Source organism: Chlamydomonas reinhardtii, chromosome 6, assembly GCF_000002595.2.
Source record: "Chlamydomonas reinhardtii strain CC-503 cw92 mt+ chromosome 6, whole genome shotgun sequence".
Lineage (NCBI taxonomy): Eukaryota > Viridiplantae > Chlorophyta > Chlorophyceae > Chlamydomonadales > Chlamydomonadaceae > Chlamydomonas > Chlamydomonas reinhardtii.
Genome location: NC_057009.1, coordinates 2828339 through 2849809, shown reverse-complemented (window position 1 = coordinate 2849809; position 21471 = coordinate 2828339). Strand labels below are relative to the sequence as shown.

General features: G+C 62.4%; 7 protein-coding genes across 9 annotated transcripts; 3 read left to right on the top strand and 4 right to left on the bottom strand.

Annotated features, from left to right (window-relative positions):
• The first annotated feature begins 148 nt into the window (after nt 1-148).
• Nucleotides 149-4219, top strand: CHLRE_06g271800v5 (uncharacterized protein). Of its 2 annotated transcripts, XM_043062954.1 has the most exons (10): nt 149-305; nt 532-586; nt 736-897; nt 1164-1205; nt 1482-1549; nt 1817-1928; nt 2316-2403; nt 2747-2828; nt 3111-3247; nt 3557-4219. In XM_043062954.1, exons 1-9 carry the CDS (start codon nt 235-237, stop codon nt 3175-3177), a joined length of 747 nt encoding a protein of 248 aa, XP_042923660.1. In that variant the 5' UTR covers nt 149-234; the 3' UTR covers nt 3178-3247; nt 3557-4219. The 2 variants fall into 2 exon arrangements, with proteins under 2 accessions (XP_042923660.1, XP_001696214.1); XM_001696162.2 differs by lacking the exon at nt 3111-3247.
• A 49-nt stretch (nt 4220-4268) lies between these two features.
• Nucleotides 4269-5694, top strand: CHLRE_06g271750v5 (uncharacterized protein). 2 transcript variants are annotated; one of them, XM_043062953.1, is made up of 2 exons: nt 4269-4536; nt 4769-5694. In XM_043062953.1, the coding sequence occupies exons 1-2, from the start codon at nt 4297-4299 to the stop codon at nt 5312-5314; spliced, it is 786 nt and encodes a 261-aa protein (XP_042923658.1). In that variant the 5' UTR covers nt 4269-4296; the 3' UTR covers nt 5315-5694. The 2 variants fall into 2 exon arrangements, with proteins under 2 accessions (XP_042923658.1, XP_042923659.1); XM_043062952.1 differs by having other exon boundaries at nt 4269-4542.
• Nucleotides 5695-5716: 22 nt separating this feature from the next.
• On the bottom strand, nt 5717-12728 carry CHLRE_06g271700v5 (uncharacterized protein). The gene is made up of 11 exons (XM_043062951.1): nt 12501-12728; nt 11949-12090; nt 11509-11766; nt 11206-11326; nt 9025-9121; nt 8647-8701; nt 8048-8329; nt 7483-7631; nt 7160-7274; nt 6858-6915; nt 5717-6474 (listed from the first exon to the last, which is right to left on the bottom strand). The coding sequence occupies exons 1-11, from the start codon at nt 12632-12634 to the stop codon at nt 6281-6283; spliced, it is 1605 nt and encodes a 534-aa protein (XP_042923657.1). The 5' UTR covers nt 12635-12728; the 3' UTR covers nt 5717-6280.
• Nucleotides 12729-12776: 48 nt separating this feature from the next.
• On the bottom strand, nt 12777-14818 carry CHLRE_06g271650v5 (uncharacterized protein). Its single transcript, XM_001696433.2, has 4 exons — nt 14498-14818; nt 14306-14346; nt 13953-14010; nt 12777-13775 (listed from the first exon to the last, which is right to left on the bottom strand). The coding sequence occupies exons 1-4, from the start codon at nt 14661-14663 to the stop codon at nt 13381-13383; spliced, it is 660 nt and encodes a 219-aa protein (XP_001696485.1). The 5' UTR covers nt 14664-14818; the 3' UTR covers nt 12777-13380.
• Nucleotides 14819-14938: 120 nt separating this feature from the next.
• On the top strand, nt 14939-17670 carry CHLRE_06g271600v5 (uncharacterized protein). The gene is made up of 5 exons (XM_001696164.3): nt 14939-15056; nt 15558-15613; nt 15928-15968; nt 16251-16308; nt 16520-17670. The coding sequence occupies exons 1-5, from the start codon at nt 14974-14976 to the stop codon at nt 16672-16674; spliced, it is 393 nt and encodes a 130-aa protein (XP_001696216.1). The 5' UTR covers nt 14939-14973; the 3' UTR covers nt 16675-17670.
• A 76-nt stretch (nt 17671-17746) lies between these two features.
• CHLRE_06g271550v5 (uncharacterized protein) lies at nt 17747-19138 on the bottom strand. The gene is made up of 3 exons (XM_001696434.2): nt 18940-19138; nt 18782-18845; nt 17747-18666 (listed from the first exon to the last, which is right to left on the bottom strand). Exons 1-3 carry the CDS (start codon nt 19069-19071, stop codon nt 18377-18379), a joined length of 486 nt encoding a protein of 161 aa, XP_001696486.2. The 5' UTR covers nt 19072-19138; the 3' UTR covers nt 17747-18376.
• Nucleotides 19139-19256: 118 nt separating this feature from the next.
• CHLRE_06g271526v5 (uncharacterized protein) lies at nt 19257-20778 on the bottom strand. The gene is made up of 3 exons (XM_043062950.1): nt 20473-20778; nt 20112-20162; nt 19257-19546 (listed from the first exon to the last, which is right to left on the bottom strand). Exons 1-3 carry the CDS (start codon nt 20554-20556, stop codon nt 19490-19492), a joined length of 192 nt encoding a protein of 63 aa, XP_042923656.1. The 5' UTR covers nt 20557-20778; the 3' UTR covers nt 19257-19489.
• Between the last annotated feature and the right edge of the window lie 693 nt (nt 20779-21471).

Here is a 21471-nt window from a genome sequence, read left to right as displayed (position 1 = left end):
GCTGAGCACGCAGTTTTGAGGGATTGTGGGTGCAAGTTCACACAGCGGGCAAACGGCACGCAAACGGGGCGACCGGGCGAGGCGGGGTCGCGGACGGTCCATGCATCGCTGTGCGATCGCCCTAACAGACATGCGAGGTGGTAAACTTGGTATTGCTATACTACTCGTAGGACACGTGGCAGGGGCTCACGAAACGTCCAACTTGCTTGCGGTGTCGCGTTCTGACTCGCTAAAATGGGCGCCAGCGGAAACATGTTGTTGGACACGGTGGTGCCCGGTATGGGCGCCGTTATATCTATTCTCATGTGAGCGAAATGGCAACAAAGCACCGTTGAGCGCGGCTCCGCGACTTGCTGCCGGTGCATTTCGTCCCTCGCTGCCTGCAAGAGGCCCCAGCATTTCGGTTTCGGTGGCATCTAGCAGCTTGCTCAAATGAATATGAGCCCAAGCACGGAGCGCACGGAGCCTTTGCGCCCTGGTTGCACCATTCGATCCCCTTTGGCTCGCTCTCCTGTTGCTCGCCGGCCCCAGGTACCTCTCACCGCTCAAGGCGGTGCTCAAGGCGCAGCGGGAAAAGCACCTCGGGGTAAGCGGTTGACAGCACACGGCCTTGTGTTCCCAACCGCTGCTCCGGGTCCTCTCGGCCGGTCTGAGGTCCGGCAGCCTTAAAGCAGCCCTGGGCGTCCCTGACCACGGCGCCCCCCCGTACCCTGGCTCATAATTCTTCCCACGCAGGACCTGAATCCCATTCCATTTAGCATTACCATTGCCAACTGCATCGCGTGGCTGGGCTACGGTCTGCTGAAGAAGGACCCCTTCGTGTGCGCTCCCAACGCGCCGGGCGTGCTCATTGGCACGTACATGTCGCTCACGGCTCATGGCCTGGCTGATGAGGGGGTGAGGTGGCCAGCGAGAGGGGGACAGAGGAGGGGGCTTGACTTATGAGCAACGGGGCGGGCGGGCCTTGGGCGTGCTGACTTCAGTGCAGGATGCGACCGACTTTACAGCGTGGGACCTAGTGCAGATGTCGTCGGCCTGCCGCTGCGGCTGCGCCGAGCTCAGGGTGCTCCTTTGTTTGGTGTGCCTCCTTTCCTGTTCAAAACGCTACTTTTGACCCCAGTGCCCATTTCGTAAGCCCTGGTTGCTCCGTCCGGGACGTACAGGCCAAGGAGCGCATCCGCTTTGTGGTGTGCCTCGCGGCGGCGGTGCGTCTCACGGGGCGGGGCGGGCGGGGGCCAGTGGCTGAGGCATCAAGTGTGGCTCATGCCTGCTGGGATGTAAACCACCATACGTGTATCTTCTGCGTCTACCAGCTTACAACTTTCCTTGGCCCCGTCTTTGGGCTGTTCCTCTGTGCATGGCTACTGAACGTGCTCCCCTCCGTTTGATAGCTACCGTGCCGCCGCGTTAGGGACTGCAACCCGGCGCCCAAGCCGTGCTGCCGCACCGCATCCAACGCGCTTGCACCGTGTGCTGTGCAGATATTTCCGTTCCTCGGTGTTTACACGTCATTCTTCGCCCCGAGCGCTGTGGTGCAGCAGGGCGTGTGGTGAGTACGGCTGTGTCGCCGCGCGCAGTGCGGGTCTCGCATTGCAGTAATCTATTGAGTAGATGGGGGCCGCAGGATACAGACCCTGCTATAAAGTATAAACCCAACCCAAGCAGCCCGTGCAGCCAACTAACACCACTGCATTCGTGACCAGGTCCGCTGCCCCCTACTCTTGAATGCCCTGCCCCGCCCCGCCACATCACCGTCACACCACCACTTCACCACCACTTTCCCTTGCCAACCCCTGTATCTCATCAACGCGCGCAGGGGCATGGCCGGCAACATCGTCTGCCTGGTGTATTACGCCGCTCCGCTGTCCACCATGTGGGACGTCATCCGCACGCGCAACAGCAGCTCCATCCTAGTGCCGCTAACCATGGTGGGGGCAAGGGTACGGGGCGCGGGTGGGGCGCTGGTTTGGGTTAGCCGGTGAAAAGCGGAGGGTGGTAGCTGGCATGAGGACGGGGGAGAAGCATGCACAGTCTGAAGTGTGATTGGAAGGAGAACTGGGTTGGCAATGAGGTTAGCGGAGGACCTCGGGGTTAGCTGGCTTTGAAACTACCGGTACCAAGTTCGATGGGGCCAGGTGAACTCGTCGGCCGGGAAGGTCGGTTCAATCCGGCACTTGGGTCGCGGAGCGGGCAACACATGCACTCGCACATTTCGCCGAATCGCTGTGTTCCAGCTAGCAAGTTGCAGCGCAGTCTGGCGGTGCTTTGGGCTTTGTGATTGCAACCCTCTTTCACTGCTTCCTGCTTGCCTGCAGATGAACACACTGAACGCGGCGCTGTGGACCACGTACGGTGTGGCTGTGGCGGACCCGTACATCTGGGCGCCCAACGGCATTGGCCTAGGTGGGTGGACCAGCATGTGATGGGTCATGGGTGGGAGAGTGGACTGGTGGATGGGTGGATGGATGGTGGGAGGACAGCGTGTGTAGCATGCTTGTTTTGGTGCGGTTTGGAGTGGTGGGTGATAGGATACTGGGTTTTTACTACCGGCCCGGGCGAGCACCGGCGAAGGCTGGTGGAGAGTAGCTAGCAAGCGGCAGGGCGGGCAGGCAAGGGGCTGGGGTTGCTGGAATGCCTCTGCTGGGCCCCATGCCGCTTGCAACGGTGTTTCCTACATGTCGCCTCTCACGCCTCCCTCTTTACGCCGCTCTGCTGCCACCACTGCCCCAACGCCGCCGCCGTGCAGCGCTGAGTGTGATGCAGATCGCGCTGCGGCTGGTGTTCCCCGCGCGCGCCGCCTCGGCATTGCCCAGCCACGCCCACCACTCGTGAGTGGCGCATCGGATGGGTCGGGCGGGCCGGGGAGGAGAGGAGAGGAGAGGGAGTGAGTGGGCGGGGTGGAGGGCTGCGAAGAGGGAAACGCAAGCGGAGCGCGGGGGAGGCACGAGCCACTCTGAAACGGATGGTCCGTTTGTTATCGTGCGGATTACTGATTAGCGTGTGGGAAGGGATGCAGAGACCAAACATGCCTGTGGTTGAATGCACCAGCTTTCAAAGCGCAACACTGCAGTGCAAGTGAGAGGGCGATTTCCAACTGCGTGCGGCCTCAGGGTAGAGGGTGGCATTGACGTCGCGGTGATTGACAGACGCGTCCCGCGGCTGCGGGCGGGGCGGTGACCCCTTGCCGCGCACACCCGGCAGCCAGCGAATGCGGCTGTGCAGTGCCGAAGTCAGACCCAGGCAAATGGTGAGACTGAGCGCGGCCTCAACAGCCAGCAGCAGCAACGACACCTACCGCCGGCTTCCAGTGCTGGTCCTGGTGACCCTACTACCTAGCCGAGCAGCGGCCCTGTTGACGCACCCATGAAACACGCCTGACGCTTCGCGCCCCCTTTCCCTCTCCCTCCGCCCCCCTCCCCCTTGCCTTGCGCTTGCTTGCCGGTGGCTTCTGGCTGGCTGGCTGGCTGGCTGGTGCTGCTGCTGTGGCGGCTTGCGCTGGCGACGGCTGCTGTGGCGGACGCAACGCCAATAACGGCTGCGCGGTGTGGTGGCGCAGGGGCGGCAGCGGTGCCAGCAAGTACGCCCGCCTGGATGAGGAGGTGCCACTGGGGGGCGCCGGACACTGAATAGGGCGGGGGTAGGCAGGGGAATGAAGGGGGGGTTGCAAGGCAGAGGCTGGCGTGCATGGAACAAGCGGAGCTGGATGCTTCTAGTTGCATGCGTGTCAAGGGATGCGTGCGCAGTAGCAGGCGCACAGAGCTCCTCGCTTAGTACGGTATGTCGCGTGCGTGCGATGCGGCGCACGGCTATCAACAGGAATGGTCAGGGCTTGCAGCAGGTATACAGTTTACCGTAGTGCGGTCAGCCAGCGTGGGAAAACGAGGTGGTTGGGTTTGTCCGTCACTGACGGCACTGGTATGACATCTTTGAACTTTGCTGAGATGCCTGCCATCCCACAATATGCTATGTTGCCGCTATGCTTGAATTTCTTTCTTGCTGAGACCAAACGCGTACCATTTGATCTGCCGGAGGCTGAGCAGTGGGTATAACTCGACGGACCGCGTCGGAAATGCTGATCACCAGCAGCGGATTTAAGACAATGCAAATCGCAACTCGTGATGTCTTTTGATGGGGTCTGCCCAAAGTAGCCCAGACCAGCGTCGGATAGGACACCGCGAGCGTTGACACCTCAAACGCCGCAATTTAATGCAACAGGTCATTCGCTTGTACTCATCATATGTATTTGTGCATAAGACGTCAGTCGTCGCCTATAGCCCTGCCTGGAACTGAAGGGAGATGTCGGTGATTGAGCGAACCTACATTTTCCAGCAAAGCCGCGCGGAGCTCGCGGCCCTGATTGAGCCGCAGCTGTTTGAAGCCATCCATAACAGTGAGCAGTTCCGCTCTCCGCTTCCGGGGCGGTGGCAGTTCGGGCTGGTGAACAATGAGATGTTCGTCGACCTGCGCCTGGCTCTGGACGGGCCGGGCGTGCTGCACGCCATCCACGACGACGGCCTGATCGAGTTCCACTACCGGGTGCGGGTGCGTCTAACGTGTGTTATCTCGCGTACCGAGGTGCATAACAGCGTGGGCCTCGCAGGGCATCAACTACCTAGCTAGCCGACAGGCGTACACGGCCCAAGCTCTGCCCCACCGCTCGAGGCAGGCTCCCTTAGTACCAGCCTTCTATTTTAGCACGCCGCCGGCCGACCATCGCTCTCTTCATCCCTTCCTCCCTCTCCTCCCCCTCTCCTCTCCCCCCCGGCAGGCCACCGGAATGCACCGCAAGCACTGGGTGCTCCCCTGGAAGTGGGGCTGGCGCGATGTGCAGCGCGAGACCATCGCTACCGCCACGCTTGTGGTCACGCTGCGCCTGAGCCTCACAGCCGGCCCCATCAAAGAGGCAGCCTGCACGGTGTCCGGATCCGGCCGCCTGCAGGATACTGCCGTACACTACGACATGGTCCCCGTCAGCCTTGTCGTACTGGCGGCGGGCGGCGCGCTGGTGGGCGGGGCGCTGTACGGCGCAATCGCTGACGCGATCCGTACCGCCGTACAGTCAAAGGCAATGGCGGTGGACGTGCAGCGGAGCGTGAGCGTGCCGCTATGGGACAAGGTGATCGTGGCGGCGGCGGCCGCGGGCGTGCCGGCCCGGGCGCTGGCGTGGGTTGAGCTGGTGGAGGGGGGCTCGAGTGTGCGGGGCGAGGGCGGCGCACGGCTGCTGGTGGAGGTGGCCTGGCGGGCCAAGGTGTCCGCTGCCCTTGGCGCGGTGCTGCAGGTGGCGGGCATGGTGGCGGGCCGGCCGATCGTGTGAGGAGGGAGGTGTGCCGGCTGGGACGTGGGATTGAAGTGCGCGCCTGGCAACTGCTGACGAGGTGGCAGGATGGAGGCGGTACCTGGCGGTGGAATGGGCGGATGTGAGCAAAGGTATGTATGGTGGGATATAGTGTAGTCAAGTGCATACCGTACGTGTATGTGGACTTGTGCAAGCACTTAGTGTGGTGGTTCGGCATTTAATCCGTCGCCATGTGAGGACCATGCATGCCTGACACCTGTGCGAGTGCGGGCTGGCCAGTCAAAAGGGAGGTGGCGCGGTTGCAGGCAGCCTTGCGCATACGGGACCCACCACTGACGGGAGTAGCTGCCTGGGGCTGACTGGCCCAGGGTTGCTGCAGAGTATCATAGCCACTGCTGGCATGGCTGGCATGCGGGACTGAGCATGGGTGCTTAAAAGGAATGTGCATGTAAACAATATGGCCGTGAACTGTAGCCTTTGTGCTGTGTGAGCAGTCAATCGCCGCCCAATCGTCGATCTTCTCAGGATGGCCAGGCATCGCCATGGAACAGTGATGTACAAAAGCTTTCAACCGCCTCCTCGTCTCGTAAGCATAGGGCCGCCTTTGCCCTACATTACTGTCCCAGTCGCGCCAACAAGAACGTTTCCCAGCAGCTAGGGTACCGCACCGTACCCGGCACAGACAAGCCGCCCAGCCAGCCTACACACCGGCCGCGTGTTGTCAGCCGCTACCAACCCAGCTGCATACCGCGGCTGCCACTGCCGCGCGCCATCTTGAGCTGTGTCCGTCAAAACAGGTCCCCCAACAGGAAGCCGTCAATCTCACAGTCTACCCACAACGCAAACACAAGGAACGCTCCTTGGGAACAGCAACTAATGCTCCTTATCGCATGGTCCTGCCCTACCATTCCTCAAAATCCTCAACCCCATGGCCCGTACCCCAGCCACCGACCCGCACTGTCTTGCTGGCTCCCGCCACCTTAATTAGGCGCTGCCCCCCACCATCTGAATGAGGCGCTGGAACACACACACGCCCCGGCCAAAGTCCGCCACACTGACACGCTCATTCAGGCCGTGCACCCGCCGCATGTCGCCCGCAGTCTTGTTCAGCGACACCGGCACATGGCGCAGCGCGCCGCCCGCGCTGATGGGCAGGTAGTGCTTGCTGTCGGTGCCACCTGCGCGAGAAAGGGGTAAAATAGGACAGGAATGGGTCAGTTCAAACCCCACATCAACCGAGCGGAAGGGCGGACGAGGGCGGCGGTGGACGTTGCGGTCGAGGAGTGGGCGCAGCGCAAAGCGGTGGAAGAAAGAGCGAACGCGTGCCCGCACAGCAGCAACAAGGACACCTCACGGGCTTGGATACGTGGATTACGGCATACCCCGCACGCCCGCACGCACGCCCGCACGCCCGCACGCCTGCACGCACGCACGCATGCACGCCCGCACGCCCGCACGCCCGCACGCATGCACGCCCGCCCGCCCGCCTGCACGCCCGCCCGCACGCCTGCACGCCCGCCCGCACGCACGCACGCACGCACGCACGCACGCATGCACGCACCCGCCATGAGTGTGGGCGCCACGTCCACTGAGCCGCTGCCGTCCTTGAGCTGATACACCTGGGTGCGTGCATGGGTGCGCGAGAGTGGGCATGCGAATGGGCATGTGTGCGTAGCGCGTGATGGGCTGTGGCAGTTGCATTGACGGTACGATACTCTGACAGTGCGCCGTACAAAGCGTTGCGGCACCGGGGAATCTGGTAGAAGGAGGGACGCGTGTCGATATAAACGAATCCTGCCTCTGCCTTGTACACACCCGCACAGCGACGGAATGTGCGGTTCTGCACCAAGCCCGCAGCCCCACCTGCTGCACCGCGGCCTTGAGTATGGCGAAGTAGGGGCTGGAGGCGGAGGTGACGGGTGTGGCCATGCTGCCGTTCTGGCCGCCGCTCATCTCGAAACGCACGCGCGGCAGGTCCCTGCAGGCAGGTGAAGTCACGAGGATTAAAACCGGCACGTCATGATCCTGTGGAAATCCCGCTCTCACATGTTGGTTGGTCACGTTCGGAGGGCCTGCGGCGCACCGTCCGTGCAACCCCCGCTAATCTGGTCCGATCCACACGACACGCATGGCCATGCTGCAATGGAACAAGCACGGTGCCGTCACGGGCAGGTCGTCAAACTCACGGCCCGGCCACGTCGGTGAGGTAGGCAATGACGTCGGCGGTGGTGGCGCCAGGCAGTAGTCGGAAGTTGACACGCACCGTGGCGCTCGGGGGAAGCACGTTCTCCGCGAAGCCCGACGTCAGGCCGGTCACAGCAGCGGTGTTGCGCACCTACAGAGGGACGCGGGGGGGGGGGAGTTGGTACCAGCCCAAACTAAACCAAACACAGTGCAAAAGAGTAAGGAGGAGAGTTTGGCCTATGGGCGGGGGACGGCACCGGCGGGCCCGATGTGACTGATGCGTTGATGTCGGGGAGATGCGCTGGAAAGACAGCACCACTTCCGGCTGCCCGCTTCCTGAAGGCTACAGAGAGCTGCGGCCAACTCCGTGCCACCTCACACAGCAAGCACACAGCGCGGCAACCCACACACCCCGCCAGCCACACACCGCCAGCCCCTGGATCCCCACCCCGCCCTTCATGCAGTCACACGCATGCAGTCACGCATGCATCCCCCGCATGCGCCCCCACACCTCCACACGCCCCCACACCTCCACATGCCCCCACACCCACACGCCCCCACACGCACCAGGGCCGCGGTCTCGGGCGTGTCCCGCCCCAGGAAGGCGCTGGCCACCAGGTCCCGCAGCCAGTCGGGCGCCAGTGGCGAGCCCACCACACTGAACAGCTGCCCACGCAGACCCGGCGTGGAGTCCGCGATGGCGCCCAGGAACTGCGTGACGGGCGCCGCCAGGCGGGTGGGCGGCGGGCGGCGGTCAATGGCAGTGATGATGCGCGCGGCCACGGCGGCGGCGCTGGAGCCGTCCAGTGGTGGGATGCTGGAGTGGCCGCCCGCAGCGGAGACTTGGACCTGCAGTGGCAGGTGGGGACCGAGGGAGGGGGGACCGGGAGAGTTGGGGTCAGGGAGTAGACGGTACCTAGAAGAAGCAGAGGAGGCGGAGACGTGAAGGCGCAGCCCGTGGTGAAGCAGTTGGTGGGTATGCTCTTGGGCGCAGGTGAGGGCGGGTTGCGTCAGCCACTGGACGTGCCCTCCAACCACCGCCAGACGTCGCCTGGGCAGTTGGCACCCCCACGGCCCCACCCAACCATTGCATGTGCCCACCTACTTCACTGGCCGTCTAATTCACTGCCCAGCTACTTCGTCACTGCCCGCTGCTCACCACCCACCAGGACGGTTGCGAAGCCCTTCTCCGCCAGCCCCACCAGCGCCAGAGGCTTGGTGCTGCGGCGCAGTGCAAGGAAGTGGAAGTGAGCACAGCCGGGGTTGGCTTCAGATGATGCGTGGCAGCTGGCCGCGTTGTCAGATGACAGGGTCAATCAATGCTCCCTTTACCAGGCTAGGCGTTGCCAGCAATGGGCTCCACTTTATACCCCACCCCCGTGTAGACGGCGTGGTGCGAAGCCCCTCGGGAGTAGACATAGCTCCCGCCCTGAGTGCATTCTTCTCACGACCCTGCCGCTGCATCGCACGGGCACACAAGCAAGCGCACGGGCGCACAGCCAAGCACGCGCGTACACAACTCGAGCGACCTGACCCAGCCTCACCTGTACGGCGGGTAGCCGTCACTGCCGATGGATCCGCCCTCGTCAAACACCATGTCCACCTTGACGCCACGAGACGCCAGCAGCGCCGAAATTTGAGCTGTGTGTGCGTAAGGGAGTGAGGGCACAGCAGGTGACGGGGGGGTGACAATGTGCCCGAGACCAGCGAAATAGTCCCATCGTAATGGGGGACTGAAGGAATGGGAAGCATAAAGGAAAGGGGGAGGGGTTGGTTGAACGGAATCAGTGCAAGCAATATGCGGTGGCACATGCATGGAAGTGCATCGGCTTGCTTCCCTGCTGCATCCCCGCCTGCAACAACTGGCACTGGCTGGCAAACTCCCTCCGCAGTGATTCTGTCATGCGCGCACAAGTCAAGGGCCCTCTATGGCTCTCTGGTGGAGGCGGTAGTGTCGGAGCCAGCCAGGCCGCCATGGGTGGTTATCCCCTGGATCAGGCAGGCGCAGGCCCCAGTGCCCAAGCAGCCTCAAATTACAGTCTTGCTGGTGTGGTACCCCCCAAACGGGCCTAAGTAAAAGGGCTTTAGGTTCGGCACTGGGAAACAGCAGGTCGTGTTGACCATTGTTGTCACGTCACAACCATCGGGTGAGTGAAACCTGGATACGCATATACCTGTACATACCGATGGCCGAAACTGTCATCAGGGCCTTCAGCTTTGGGTGTAACCCAGCACCTTGCAGGCCTTTTACACAGCTTGGTCTGTGTGGGGCTGAAGCCATCCACCAGTCATGCAACTGGTGTCTCCCAAGCGAGACCGACCATGAGAAGGCCAGCCGGGTGATCTTGCCAGCCGAGTGATGCGCTGGGCAGAGGCCCTGGAAGCAGCCTTGGCAGCCACTTCAGCAGCCACCTCGGCAGCAATCTCCGCAGCGACAGTCTTCAGGGCGGCAGCCTCGGCAGCGGCAGCCTTGGCAGCGGCAGCCCTGGCAGCCCTGGCAACGGCAGCTTTGGCAGCGGCGGCCCTGGCAGCGGTAGCCTTCAGGAAGGCAGCCTTCAAAGCGGCAGCCTCGGCAGCGGCAGCCTCGGCAGCGGCAGCCTCCGCAGGGGCAGCCTCGGCAGCAGCGGCGGCAGCGGCAGCGGCTGCCTTGGCAGCGGCAGGGTGCCCAGTGACGCGTCGCCGGGCTGTCAGCTCGTAGCAAAAGCGAGGAAGCTTGCGTTCCATTTGAGTATAGTGGGTGTAGTCGGCAAGAGAATGTATCTGATTACAGTTGCTCGTTAACTGAGCGAGGTCAAAAGTTAACAGATCCTATCGGATGTATCTGAACTATATTTTCAAGTAACGACGAGCCATGTTAATGTAAAATGCGAGCGCAACAGGCACTGCGACCGAGGTCGCGTCAACCGACGTCTGCCAGCCAGCGACGCGACGGCCCGGCCCGAGGTCGCGTCAAAGTCTGTGCATGCTTTAAACCAACATTTTTGTCATCGTGAGGTGTGACAGCAGAGGATGTCCTCTGAAAGGCGGACTTACAAGGGCCTTGAGCTTCACACAGGCGGAGGCAGTGATGTCCCCCGCCCCCCCCCCCCCCCACCCACACACACAACCGGTAGCTCTCGCTACCACCAAACTTGGTCCTGGGTCCCACTAGCGCACGGCCCTACGGGCCCCAGCCCAATACCATTACTACCACATCTAATACCACATATTCGGTCATTATAGTAACCCCGGGGGACTGAATTGAGCCGGGGTTGACCTCGTGGGCTGACCTCGAACATCTAAGTGCGGGTTTGGCTCGGGAAACGCAACCCCCGGACGGCACGCGGTGAAACACCCCTGGGAGATTGTCCTTCAAGCATTAGTAAGCCATAGTGGGGCAGGGCTGAGTCGTCTCGGGGCTGCGTCTCAGGGCTGCGTCGCCTAAGCCCTGCCGGGGCCGAATCTGGAATTGTGGGGATTGACCCAGTTGACATGCCGAACGATGGAACGTGCGGCATCGTCCCGCGCGCTCCTTTGCCCATCCGAATACAGTACTCCTTGCTTAAGCCGTACATGCAAAAGCCCCAAGCCGGTGGCTGGTGATGGGGGAAGGGAGGAAGCAGCCTCTGGCTGGCCGCTGGCAGCGCCGCGCCAAGCGCGCACCTGAGCGTCGCCCCCACTGCCACGACCCTGTGCTCGTCACCACCGACCCAACCGATGGAGGTCCACCCCCCCCCCCGCCTCACCTGCCCCCTTCTCGCCGCCCACCTCCTCGTCCTGCCCGAACGAAAAGTACAGCGTGCGCGCGGGCCGCCAGCCGGTGCGGATGAGCAGCGTCGCGGCCTCCAGCAGCCCTGAGACACCCACCTGCCGATGAAGCGGCAAGCGTGCAGGTACACAAGTTAACATGCAAGGCGAGCCCTAGAGATGCCCGGTTGCTTGCTGCACGGCTGGCCCAACCGGCCCCGTGCCCTGTATTGCCTGTCCCACATGCCGCTGGTACACTTGCTGGCCCCTCCGCCTCTACAACTGCGCACCCCCCCCCCCACCTTGTCGTCCAGTGCGCCGCGGCCCCACACGTAGCCGCCCGCCACGGCGCCGCTGAATGGCGGGTGCGTCCAGTTGGACAGGGTCTCGTTGGCCACAGGCACCACATCCAGATGGCTCAGGAACAGGACCGGCAGCAGCGGCGCAGCCACCCCCTCAGCAGCGGCGGCGGGATGTTGCTGTTGCTGCTGCTGTTGCTGTTGCTGCAGCTCCAGGGTGCCGACCCACTTGAGCAGGTAGCTCAGGTTGGCGTCGCCGACCTGGTCGTACGGTATGCGGGTGCGGCAGTGAACGGCAAGTGAGTGTGGAGACGTAAGGGAGGCACAGGCACGGCAGGCACGGCGTGCGGCCAACCCGGAGCCCCTCCCTCCACCCAACAGCACCTGCCATCCGCACACTCCCCCCTCCCCGCGGCCACCCACACACACGAACACGTGCTCACCTCCTCCACCTCCAGTGTTTCCCAGACCTCGGGGAAGGCTGTCGGCATCCAGTCGTGCAGCCGCCGGAACTCATCGGGTTCCACGGTGTGGTGCGGCACCAGCGGGCTGCTCACGGTGCGGAACTGAAGAAACTGGGAGAAGCTGGTGGTGCACAGGGAGAGACAAGAGTAGAGGGATGATTGATAGAGGCAGGTAGGACCGTATGGATGTGCGGTGCGGTGGTGGGCGCGGCGGCGTGCAGTGGCTAGAGGGTTTCGTTTGCAGAGTGGTGCTTGCTTTGGAAGCGAAGGGTGTGTGAGTGGTACCACAGGCGGCGTCAGAGGCTGGAAAGGAAGGGCGGTGATAGCGAAATGTGACACGACCTTGCGACGGGGCCAGCAAACCATGAGACACTGCTGTGGGTTGTGACCAGCGCAGCAGTCGCCCCCCACAGGGTGCTCCACACAGGGTGCCCGTTGCGTGGCGCAGTGAAGGCCCGACACTCCGCCTTACGCGCAACAATTGCTGCAGCCGCACGCTGCATGCATGGATTTCTGTGGCGGTACTCTCACCGCTGGACTGCTGCATCCAGCTCCTCGGCGACGAGGCAAGTCTGCTCCGCGAAGGGAGATGCTGTCTCGTGCGCGACGTTTGCGGCTTGCTGGGCACTACCATGGTCCATGGATGCCATGGTCTTCGGATTCATTGCATGCGCAGTAAAGTACAGGAGTGCGCCAACCAAACCGACTAATTGCGCTTTGCGCGACAGCATCTTTCGCTACGTTATGCAAAGCGTTGTGCTCCCAGTATGAATGGCCAGTACACGTAATGAAGGTGCCAAGTAAAGGGGAGTTCCTGCTTGCCCTGGCGCGCACATCGGCGACGGCCCCCGGGTCCTTCGACCAACTTCGACTGCTACCTTTCGACCATTCACATCCCTTTCCTCATCCTTTCCTTCCGCCTTCATGCCTAGCCACTTGGCCGCGCCCTCCCTCGAGCCATCGTACGGTTCACCGCCCATACAGTACGTATAGTCACGGCGGCATGACGACCTGCTGTGGGCCACGGGGCCAGAGGTTGGGATGCCCAGGGTCTGGCGGCAATAATGGCTGGATTAGCGGCTGTCTCAGCATTAGTGCAGTGCTGCCAGTGCAGTCGTGCACCCCTGCGGCTGAACGGCTTGCGGTCCTGGACACCGGCTCCGTGATACCTTGGCCATCAGGTATGCCACGACCGCATCTAGGCTACCGTACGCCTGTCTGCAAGCCTTACACGTTCCAGCTACCGCTACCCTGGCTTGCAAAACCCGCCTGCCATCGCACACCCCTGACGCGCTCATAGTGCATACACCCACAACTCGACTCCGCGCACAGTCCCACACAACAACCACATTAAACACGAACCAAGTGCCTCTCCCATCACTTACACCAGCAGTGGCGGCCCATGGCTCCGTTACGCTTTACTCCCAGACCCCGACCACGGCCACCAGCCTCTCCGCGCGGCACCCGCCCCTGACCCCGCCTCTCCTCCTGCCCCCGCCGTCACGCTTGGCCCTGCGACTGCGCCCGGCACACCGCTGCTCCCGCCTCCTGCCCCGAGCCCCCCCGGTCCACCTCCGGGGCCAGCTGCAGCCCCGCCACTGCCTCCTGCGGGTCCGCTGTAGCTCCCAGGGGCGCCACCACCACCACCACCAACCCCAGCAGCCCCTGCGGCCTCCGCCGCCATGTACTGCGCGTAGTGCTCCCGCACCTCCGCCTTGGCAGCCTCCGCCCGCGCCCGCGCCTCCCCCTTGATCCGCTTCTGGTGCTCGCTGTAGGCCTCCTGCAGCTCGGCACAGGCGTGCTGCTCTGTGGGTGGGGATGGCGATGGGATATCAGGGGTTCAGGGTTGAGCGGAAGCGCTGCGAGACCTCAGTGTGGTAAGCAACCACCGCCGCGCTGACTGGCGAAACAATTGAGGCTGCATGCTGCCTTACGGCAGTTCATGAGTGTCAAGCACTCAAGCTAGCAATCTTCAAAGCGCACCGTAGAACCAATCTGCAGCTGGCGCCAGGATGGCAGCCCACGCCACCGGTTGCAGCGACTGACGGGAACGGGATGGACGGAGAAATGGGGGTCACAGGTTAGCACCTAGTGCAGCACCAGGTGTCAAATAAACATCAGCTGCCGGACAGAAGGCCCAGTCTAATTATGGTACACACATGGCAACCAGGCACGCGCTGACTATGATACTAAGAAGCAGTGGCCTAGCCACTGCGCCAGTGGGGTGCTCACACACCATCCAGCACTGGTACATCAAACCCCGGCAGCAACATGGCTGCAGTGGCGCTGCCGCCGTACCGCACCGTCCACACCGCGTCAGCCAATCAGCTACTCACGCGCATGGAGTAGCCCAAGCTGATGCCCACGACCAGGCCGCCTGTGGCAGAGCGTGTGAAGCGCTGGGTGTCACTCGAAACCCGCCACAAGCTCGTGGACACGCATCGCTCCCCCAACCCAGAACACCCGCCTGACGCCGCCACCTCGCGCCCACAGCCAAATCAAGCAGCATATGCACCGCACGCACTCACCAATCGTGAAATACCAGTTATTGCGGTTGTAACACCAGTTCAGCTCATACTCCAGCTGTCGGCTCCTCTCGTCCTTCAGCCCGCGTGGCACTGCGGCACGCACGGCTTCCTGCTCGATGCGAGCTAATATTGGATTTGTCGGTGGTTTGCTCTCGGATGCGCCCATGGTGTTAGGCGCACGAGGCGGGGCTGCTGAAGAACGTTTCGGGAGCTGCTGAAGAACGTTTCGGGGACTCGGGAATTCAAGGCGACTTGTCAGTGGCGGTAGCTGTAACGTGCATCGGTGCCCTTAAACACATTTAAGCAGCTTGTTGCTCTATCAAAATCATCAGGGTCGGAATAAGCGCATGCGCGTGCATTGCGGAAATGCAATCCATGCCTCAGGCAAACCTACAAAAGTGGATTGCCACATTTACACACACACATGCGCGACTATTAAGACGTAGCACGCTGCCCGCACAAGCCTGTCAGCCAAAATGAGCGACATTTGGACGCGCCTGACGCAGGGACGCAACACGCAGCAGCGCGAGCTAGCGCCAGGCGATCGCGAGGGTGCTAGGTGAGGTGACAGCCAGGGGTATGGGGCTGAGGACCGTGCCGGAGTACAGCACGGGGCGGCCGTCTGGTCCGTCCAGACTTACCGCGTAGTGCCGCCTAGCCCATACGCGCACATCCCCTCTGCGCCCCGACCCGACCCCACACCCGTATGTTGGTCAATCCGGTATGCCGCCATGGCGGCGGGCTTCGATCCCCGGGCGGGCCCCTAGCTCCGTGTTGGTGCTGGTGCCGGTCTGCCGTCTCGGCGGCTGTAAGCAGCTCCGGCCGGCTGCGCTCGGGCGCCTCGGGCATGTGCTTGGCCGCTGCACTCATGGCCGCCAGGGTTACAAGCTTCCGCGGCTGACGGGTGACGTTTGTTTCTGGCGCCAGGGGCTCTGGCTCAGTGCAGGCGCCGCGCTGCGTAGGGGGGCGGCAGGCTGGGCATACAGGTAGCTCGGGCCGGTCGGGCTCGCGCAGCCCCTGTTATGCCCCAACGCCATGCCATGCGCCTATACATTTACAGGTTGTACCTAGATTTTAACGACTGCCTTGATGCCCACAAGTACACTGTCTTCTATGGTGCGTGGGGACCATCGTTCTTGGGACACGGGTGGGGTTGGGGGCGCGACTGGGGGCACATGCACATGGCGTCGGGCGTATGCACTTTCTAGCTGGCATTTCGGTAATGGAGGGTTTGATGGCTGGAAATGGGATGGGGGGGTTTACGGCGTGTGCGCTCGGGCCATCAGGGTGCCGGGCTGGGCACCAAGCTGCTGCCTTTAACAGCCTCCAGCTACCTCTGGAAAGGGAAAGCGCGAGCTGCAGAGGGGTTGGCAGGGGCCTATTGTGCGCAACGGTGACACCGGTGACACCACCGGACCCCGTCCCCACAGGCGTGGCTGCGGTTACCATTCCCTGGTCCTACATGAAGAAGGTGTGTGGTGGGGTTGGTGGCCCTTTTTGCGGGGGCTGGTGGCCCTTTGTGCTCAATGCACAGCTAGGAATGCGTAACACGAATGGCACGGCGCGTGTGTGGTGGGTGCTTCCGGTTTGCCCATGTGCGTGCGTGTGCGGCCGGTGCCGTTGGCCTGCTGTCCAGCCAGCCGTGCTGTTCTCTTCAGTGCCCTGATACTCAGCAGTTGCATGCTGAGGCTGCCATGATCCAGTTCCAAACCCCAACACATTCCTGACTTTCAAGTGGTTCCCCGTGCCGCAGAGCGTCGGGCCCTTTTTCATTGGCGTCATCCTCAGCACCCTGCCCGACCTTATTTATGGTGAGCACACGGCAGCATGCACTATCGCGCTCACACAATCTGCAAAGCAGTTGTATGGCGGGTGCCCCAGCCCCCGGGTTCTGGCTGCCAGGGCTCACGCCACTGCTGTGCATGCATGCATGTACGCGCAGAAATGACTTGAATGCGCCGACAGTCCGATACATGACATTCCTGTGTGCTTGCTCCTCTGCCCTCGTTCGCTTACTTGCAGCCAACTGGCGCTGCGATGACAAGTTCAAACTGTTCCAGTCCCACTGCGAGCAGGTGGCCGCAGCCATGCAGCAGCACCAGCACGCGGCGGCGCAGCAGCAACAGCAGCAGCAGCTACAGCAGGCGAGCGCGGCGGCCGGCAGCGGCCGCAGATGAGCGGCGCGACGGGTGGGCCGATGAGCACAGGCTCAAATTGGCTCTCTCTTACACTAAGGCGGCGTTTGCCCACAGCTATGGGCGGCCAGGGGCAATTCTACCAGAGGCAGCAAGCTGCACCTGACCATACCAGCAAGCAACACATCAATTGCTGCAGACCCACGCCACGACCTCGCCTCAGCGCCGGCAAGCGTCCCCGCGTAAGGCCATGCCGTGGAGCATGACCGCATGTGACGCGCGCCACCACCTGCAAGTGCGCGTCCCCCCGGGGGGGCATCCTCGCTCCCGCTTGCGCATGTACTCCCGCGCAGTACGTACGACTCGCACACGCGCACACAGCAGCAGCAGCAGCAGCAGCAGCAGCAGCAGCAGCAGCAGCCTGTTGCCGTGGGCCTCTGCTGGCGCGCGTTGACTGGTAGCTCGCAACGGAGCGAGCTGGCCAAACCGCCTCGGCGGCCGCCGCTTTCGCAACACTTTGCAGGCGGCTGAAGCGGGAGTAGGGCAGTAGGGCAGCTCCGAGCAGGAAGCCATGGAGCTAGCTGGCTTGCGGGTTGAGGTAGAGTTAAGGGTGCCGCGTGGCAGTGGAGAAGGGTGTGTGGTTTGCAAAGCCGCTCACATGCGAGGACGCGCAGGAGTTGCAACGGAGCTCGCGTTCACGGTTGCACAGACAATTTAAAATGAGGTGGGACCGTGGGAGGTGTGCCGTTTCCGGCTCTCCACCCAGGCTCCGCAGGCGCCTGCCTCTCGGCTCACGCGTTGTACAGTTGCGGTGTAGCCGGCGTGTGCTATGAGCGCGTGACCGTGTGAGGTACCGTCATGCTTTCAGGCTTACATAGGGGACAAGCCCGGTATCGCCGTGCATGCAATATAGATGTACCGGTAAAGTGAGCAGTGTCCCGGTACGCCCCTGCGGCGCTCGCACGCCGTGGCCAGCATGACGCTGTCTGTATGGCGCTTGCATGGAGCATGTGAGGAACCAAGTGTAGTCTTGTCCCAAAGCCCCGCGTGTTCCACAGCTTGTTTCGAGTGCCCAGTACGGTGGTAGGGCTGTGCCCCTGACACAGGGACGAAAGGACGGCTGGACAGGGAACCGTGCACTCGCCACGGGGCACATTACGCACACGCACATCAGTGCTCAGCAGCACCCCTTGCTTGCCCTCCGGGACCTAACAATGGAGGTGTTGAGAAACACCGGGTTTTGACATCCAGTTTCTTGAGCCCACCAATGCTAGACAGGCGAGACAACCTGTTCTTAGCATCCCACACGCCAGCACCTTTATCAGACACAACGGTTGGCACCACGGCCAACCAACACACACACACACACACACTCTCACATAAAACTTGCGCGCGCACACACAAACACTGAAACGCATCCGGGGGTGAACCCGGGCACTCGAACGTGCAGCACCCAGCACGTAAGAGCGCCTCCCGCATGGAGAAGCGTTATAATGGCCTACGGCACCGCGTGGTTCCGGCGTGATCTCTCACCACCGTACTTGACGGGCCCAGTCAGTTTTACCTTCCGAGATCGGACGGGTTCGGGGCTTTGCCTGACTGGTATGACCGTAGACACTCAAAAACAACCGTCGCTGGCCCCCTGATAGCGCTTCACAGCGCGCAGGGCGACAGCAAGCAGTGAAGGCACAGAACGCGGGCACGCACAACACACGCACACGACACACATAACACACAATGCCATCTAGTGGCGGCAGCGCTTGGCGCTCGGCTCGCCGTCGCCGTCGGACGCGTCCGAAACGTCCGTGAGCGGAGGGCTTAAAAGCCCGTCCGGGGTTGGGCCGCACGAGCTGGGCGACGAAGCAGGCGTCGACCGCGAGGCACGCAGGAACTCCACCACTGCCGCGTGGGAGCGGCAAATCTTGCCAGAGGGTGACGTGTAGGAGTTGGTGGTGGTGCGGCCAGTGCGGCCGCTGCTGCGAGTGGTCAGGCGGACCTTCACGGTCGCCTTCCAGCCATCGGGCAGTTCGAGACCTGTGTGGCAAGGGAAGGCAGTGCGCGCTTGGCACGACGGCCATGCACGGGAAGCGCACAAGAGCAGCAGAAAGCAGCGAGCCCCCAGCAGTCAGCGACTGGTCGCATGTGGCACCTTGTTGAGCCACGTAGGACTTCAGGTTGCGCAGAGCTGCTTCCGCTAGAGATTGGGTATCCTCCTGTGGGCAGAGCGAGAGCACAAGGTCAGCGCCGTTTACAGGAAGGTCGAGGCGCACCCTACAACGTGATTGACCTCTTGCAACGTGCGCTCACCTCGGCAACGCGCTGCACCAGCTTGTCCACGGTCTGAGGCACGACCTTGGAGGGCGCCTTGGTGAGACCAAACAGCGCCAGCAAGTTTGCGGGCTTGGTCGCCAGCGGCTTGGTCATCGCGGGGGCGTCCATGGCTGAAAAGTGAAAGTTGGGTTGGCAATGTTAACAAGATACTTTGTGAGAGTAGGTATGATTGATGGAGCAGGTATAGTGGAAAATCCGGGACTGCAGCGCTAGTATTTGGGCCGCCGCCGAGCTCAGCTCGGGATTGGGCAGCCCGTACAACTCGCGCCTCAACCCGTCTGGCGCCGTCGAACAGTCGAGAATGTGTTTCTATGCTGGTCCTACTCGCGCCTGTGGAGAGTGGGCTGCCTGCCTAATGGCTTCCTGCTCCCCCACACGACACCCTCCTCGGCGATTCCCCCCCACCACCACCACCACCCTGTTCCGCGCCCTGCGCGAATCCTGGTACCCGCTGTCACGCCTACTACGTACACAGAGAAATTGATGTACAAAACAAGGTGTTTGCACAGCGTACAAGGAACGCCACCTAGGCAGTCCACTTCGGCAGTCGGTGGCTGATGCTGCTGGTGGGACCCAACATCCCCTGACATCCACGCGAACGGGCGTAAAACCCAACCGAGAGCGTGCACGGAGCCCATGCAGGAAAAACATGGCCCGCAAACCCTCTGTGACAGGCCCGCACGTGAACTTTGGGGTCCCTCCAAAGGAGCCCTGGTTGCCCGACTGCTCACTACCCCCAAGCAGGCCACGATACGCCAGCGTGCGTCACCAGGCGGTACGGTTCCAGTGTGTTTCACATGTAAAGTGGTCGGCACCCGGCAACCCACACAATCGTTTCTGCAGCTGCTGTCCCCGCAATGCGCGCTTGCGGGCGCCACAGCCAGCGGCGGCCCCACGGCACCAGCCAGGTGCCACCAGGCGGCGGCGGCTACGCTGCGCGCGCTGCACACGTGCACCAGACATGCACTGCTCCCAACCTCCCACACCGACGCTGCCGTTGGGACACTGCAGCGAGTGTGAACTATAACACTTCTCCACGAATCTAACTGAGGGCACGGGGCCCTTGTCAGCCTTTGCCCCCACAGCCGCCCTTGCGCCGCGCAACCCCCTACCCCGCAAACACCACCACTACCCCTCTCTCCCCTCACCTCCTTCTTCTCCTCCTTATTCAGCTCCTTGTAGTTGGTGCCGTACATCTCCTGTGGACATGTGTGTGCGGGGAGGGGGGCGCGTGTCAGTAGCCGTGTTGCGTGAGGCTGTGCGCGCGGCGGTGTTGGGGGGTTGCATTGGGCCCGTGACCGGGCGGCCATTGAAGTATTGAACACTGGTACCGCATGACAACCCGCGACAGACCTTTCCCCATTCATGATCGCAGCTACTGGCAGTTCGACTGCAGCGCACGCCACCCAGGCGCCGCCCACCTGCGAGACGCGCTCGCGCTCGGACGCCAAGGCCTGGCCGCCAGTGTCATTTTGTAGCAGTACCTAGCCCACCCCGGACATAACTCACTGTGGAGACTGGCAAGGGGTTGGAGATGTCCAACGGATGAGACTTGGGTGACCGCGTATTCACTAGAAGACTCGTAAGAGGCATAAGTTAGGGCCCAGCCCTGTCTCGAACAGGGATCGTAACAGTAGATCTATTACAACTGGCCGGAACACTGGGCGTGGTGATGGCTTAACTCGGCGCCATCGGCCGTGCCTCTCATCGTGTCTCATCTTGGCGGGCGTTCCGCCCACACATTTGCTCGGTTCAGGCGTGGAGCTGTCTTCTGTATCGGGCTTATATTGTTTGTCTTTGAATGACAGTTGTCGTAAGGCAATGAATACCGCTGAAATGAACATGAGGTGCCTGGCTGAGGCTGGCGGCCCCTGGGCTGCCAGCGCTGACTATCCCGCCATCACGCCACGCTGGGCGCTTCGCCCTCCCGCCCCCAAGCCCCCAACCCCTTCCCCTTACCCACCCCAATCCCACCCGCAGACCGGTGGGCACGTGATGTCTGAGGTCCCGTACTGAAATCCAATCCCCCAGTCCGCAATCCCGCCAGCCGGGTCTGCAACCCTCAGGTGCAACCAGCACGCGCCAGCCGGGGGGAGGGGGGTGCAGCTCTCGGGTGCGACCCTGTCACATGCACTCGTCTTGCGTTTCCCTCGGTTCCTCGAAGCCTAAGCTAAATCCGAACCACTCACGGGAGCGTTGATGCTGATGTGGTTGTGGCTGTAGCTGTAGCTGGAGTGCGATTGGCTTCAGTACCTACCTTGAATGGTGCTGCACTCCCCCGCGTCAGCCTGCACACACCTTCCCCGTCCCCCGTTCAGTCATGCAGCCAGACAGTTTCGCACCAGATGCACGCACTCTTGCAGTAGATGCACCTTACAGGGTTATGCATGACTTACCACCACCACCACCACCACCACCACCACCACCACCACCACCACCACCACCACCACCACCACCACCACCACCACCACCACCACCACCACCACCACCACCACCACCACCACCACC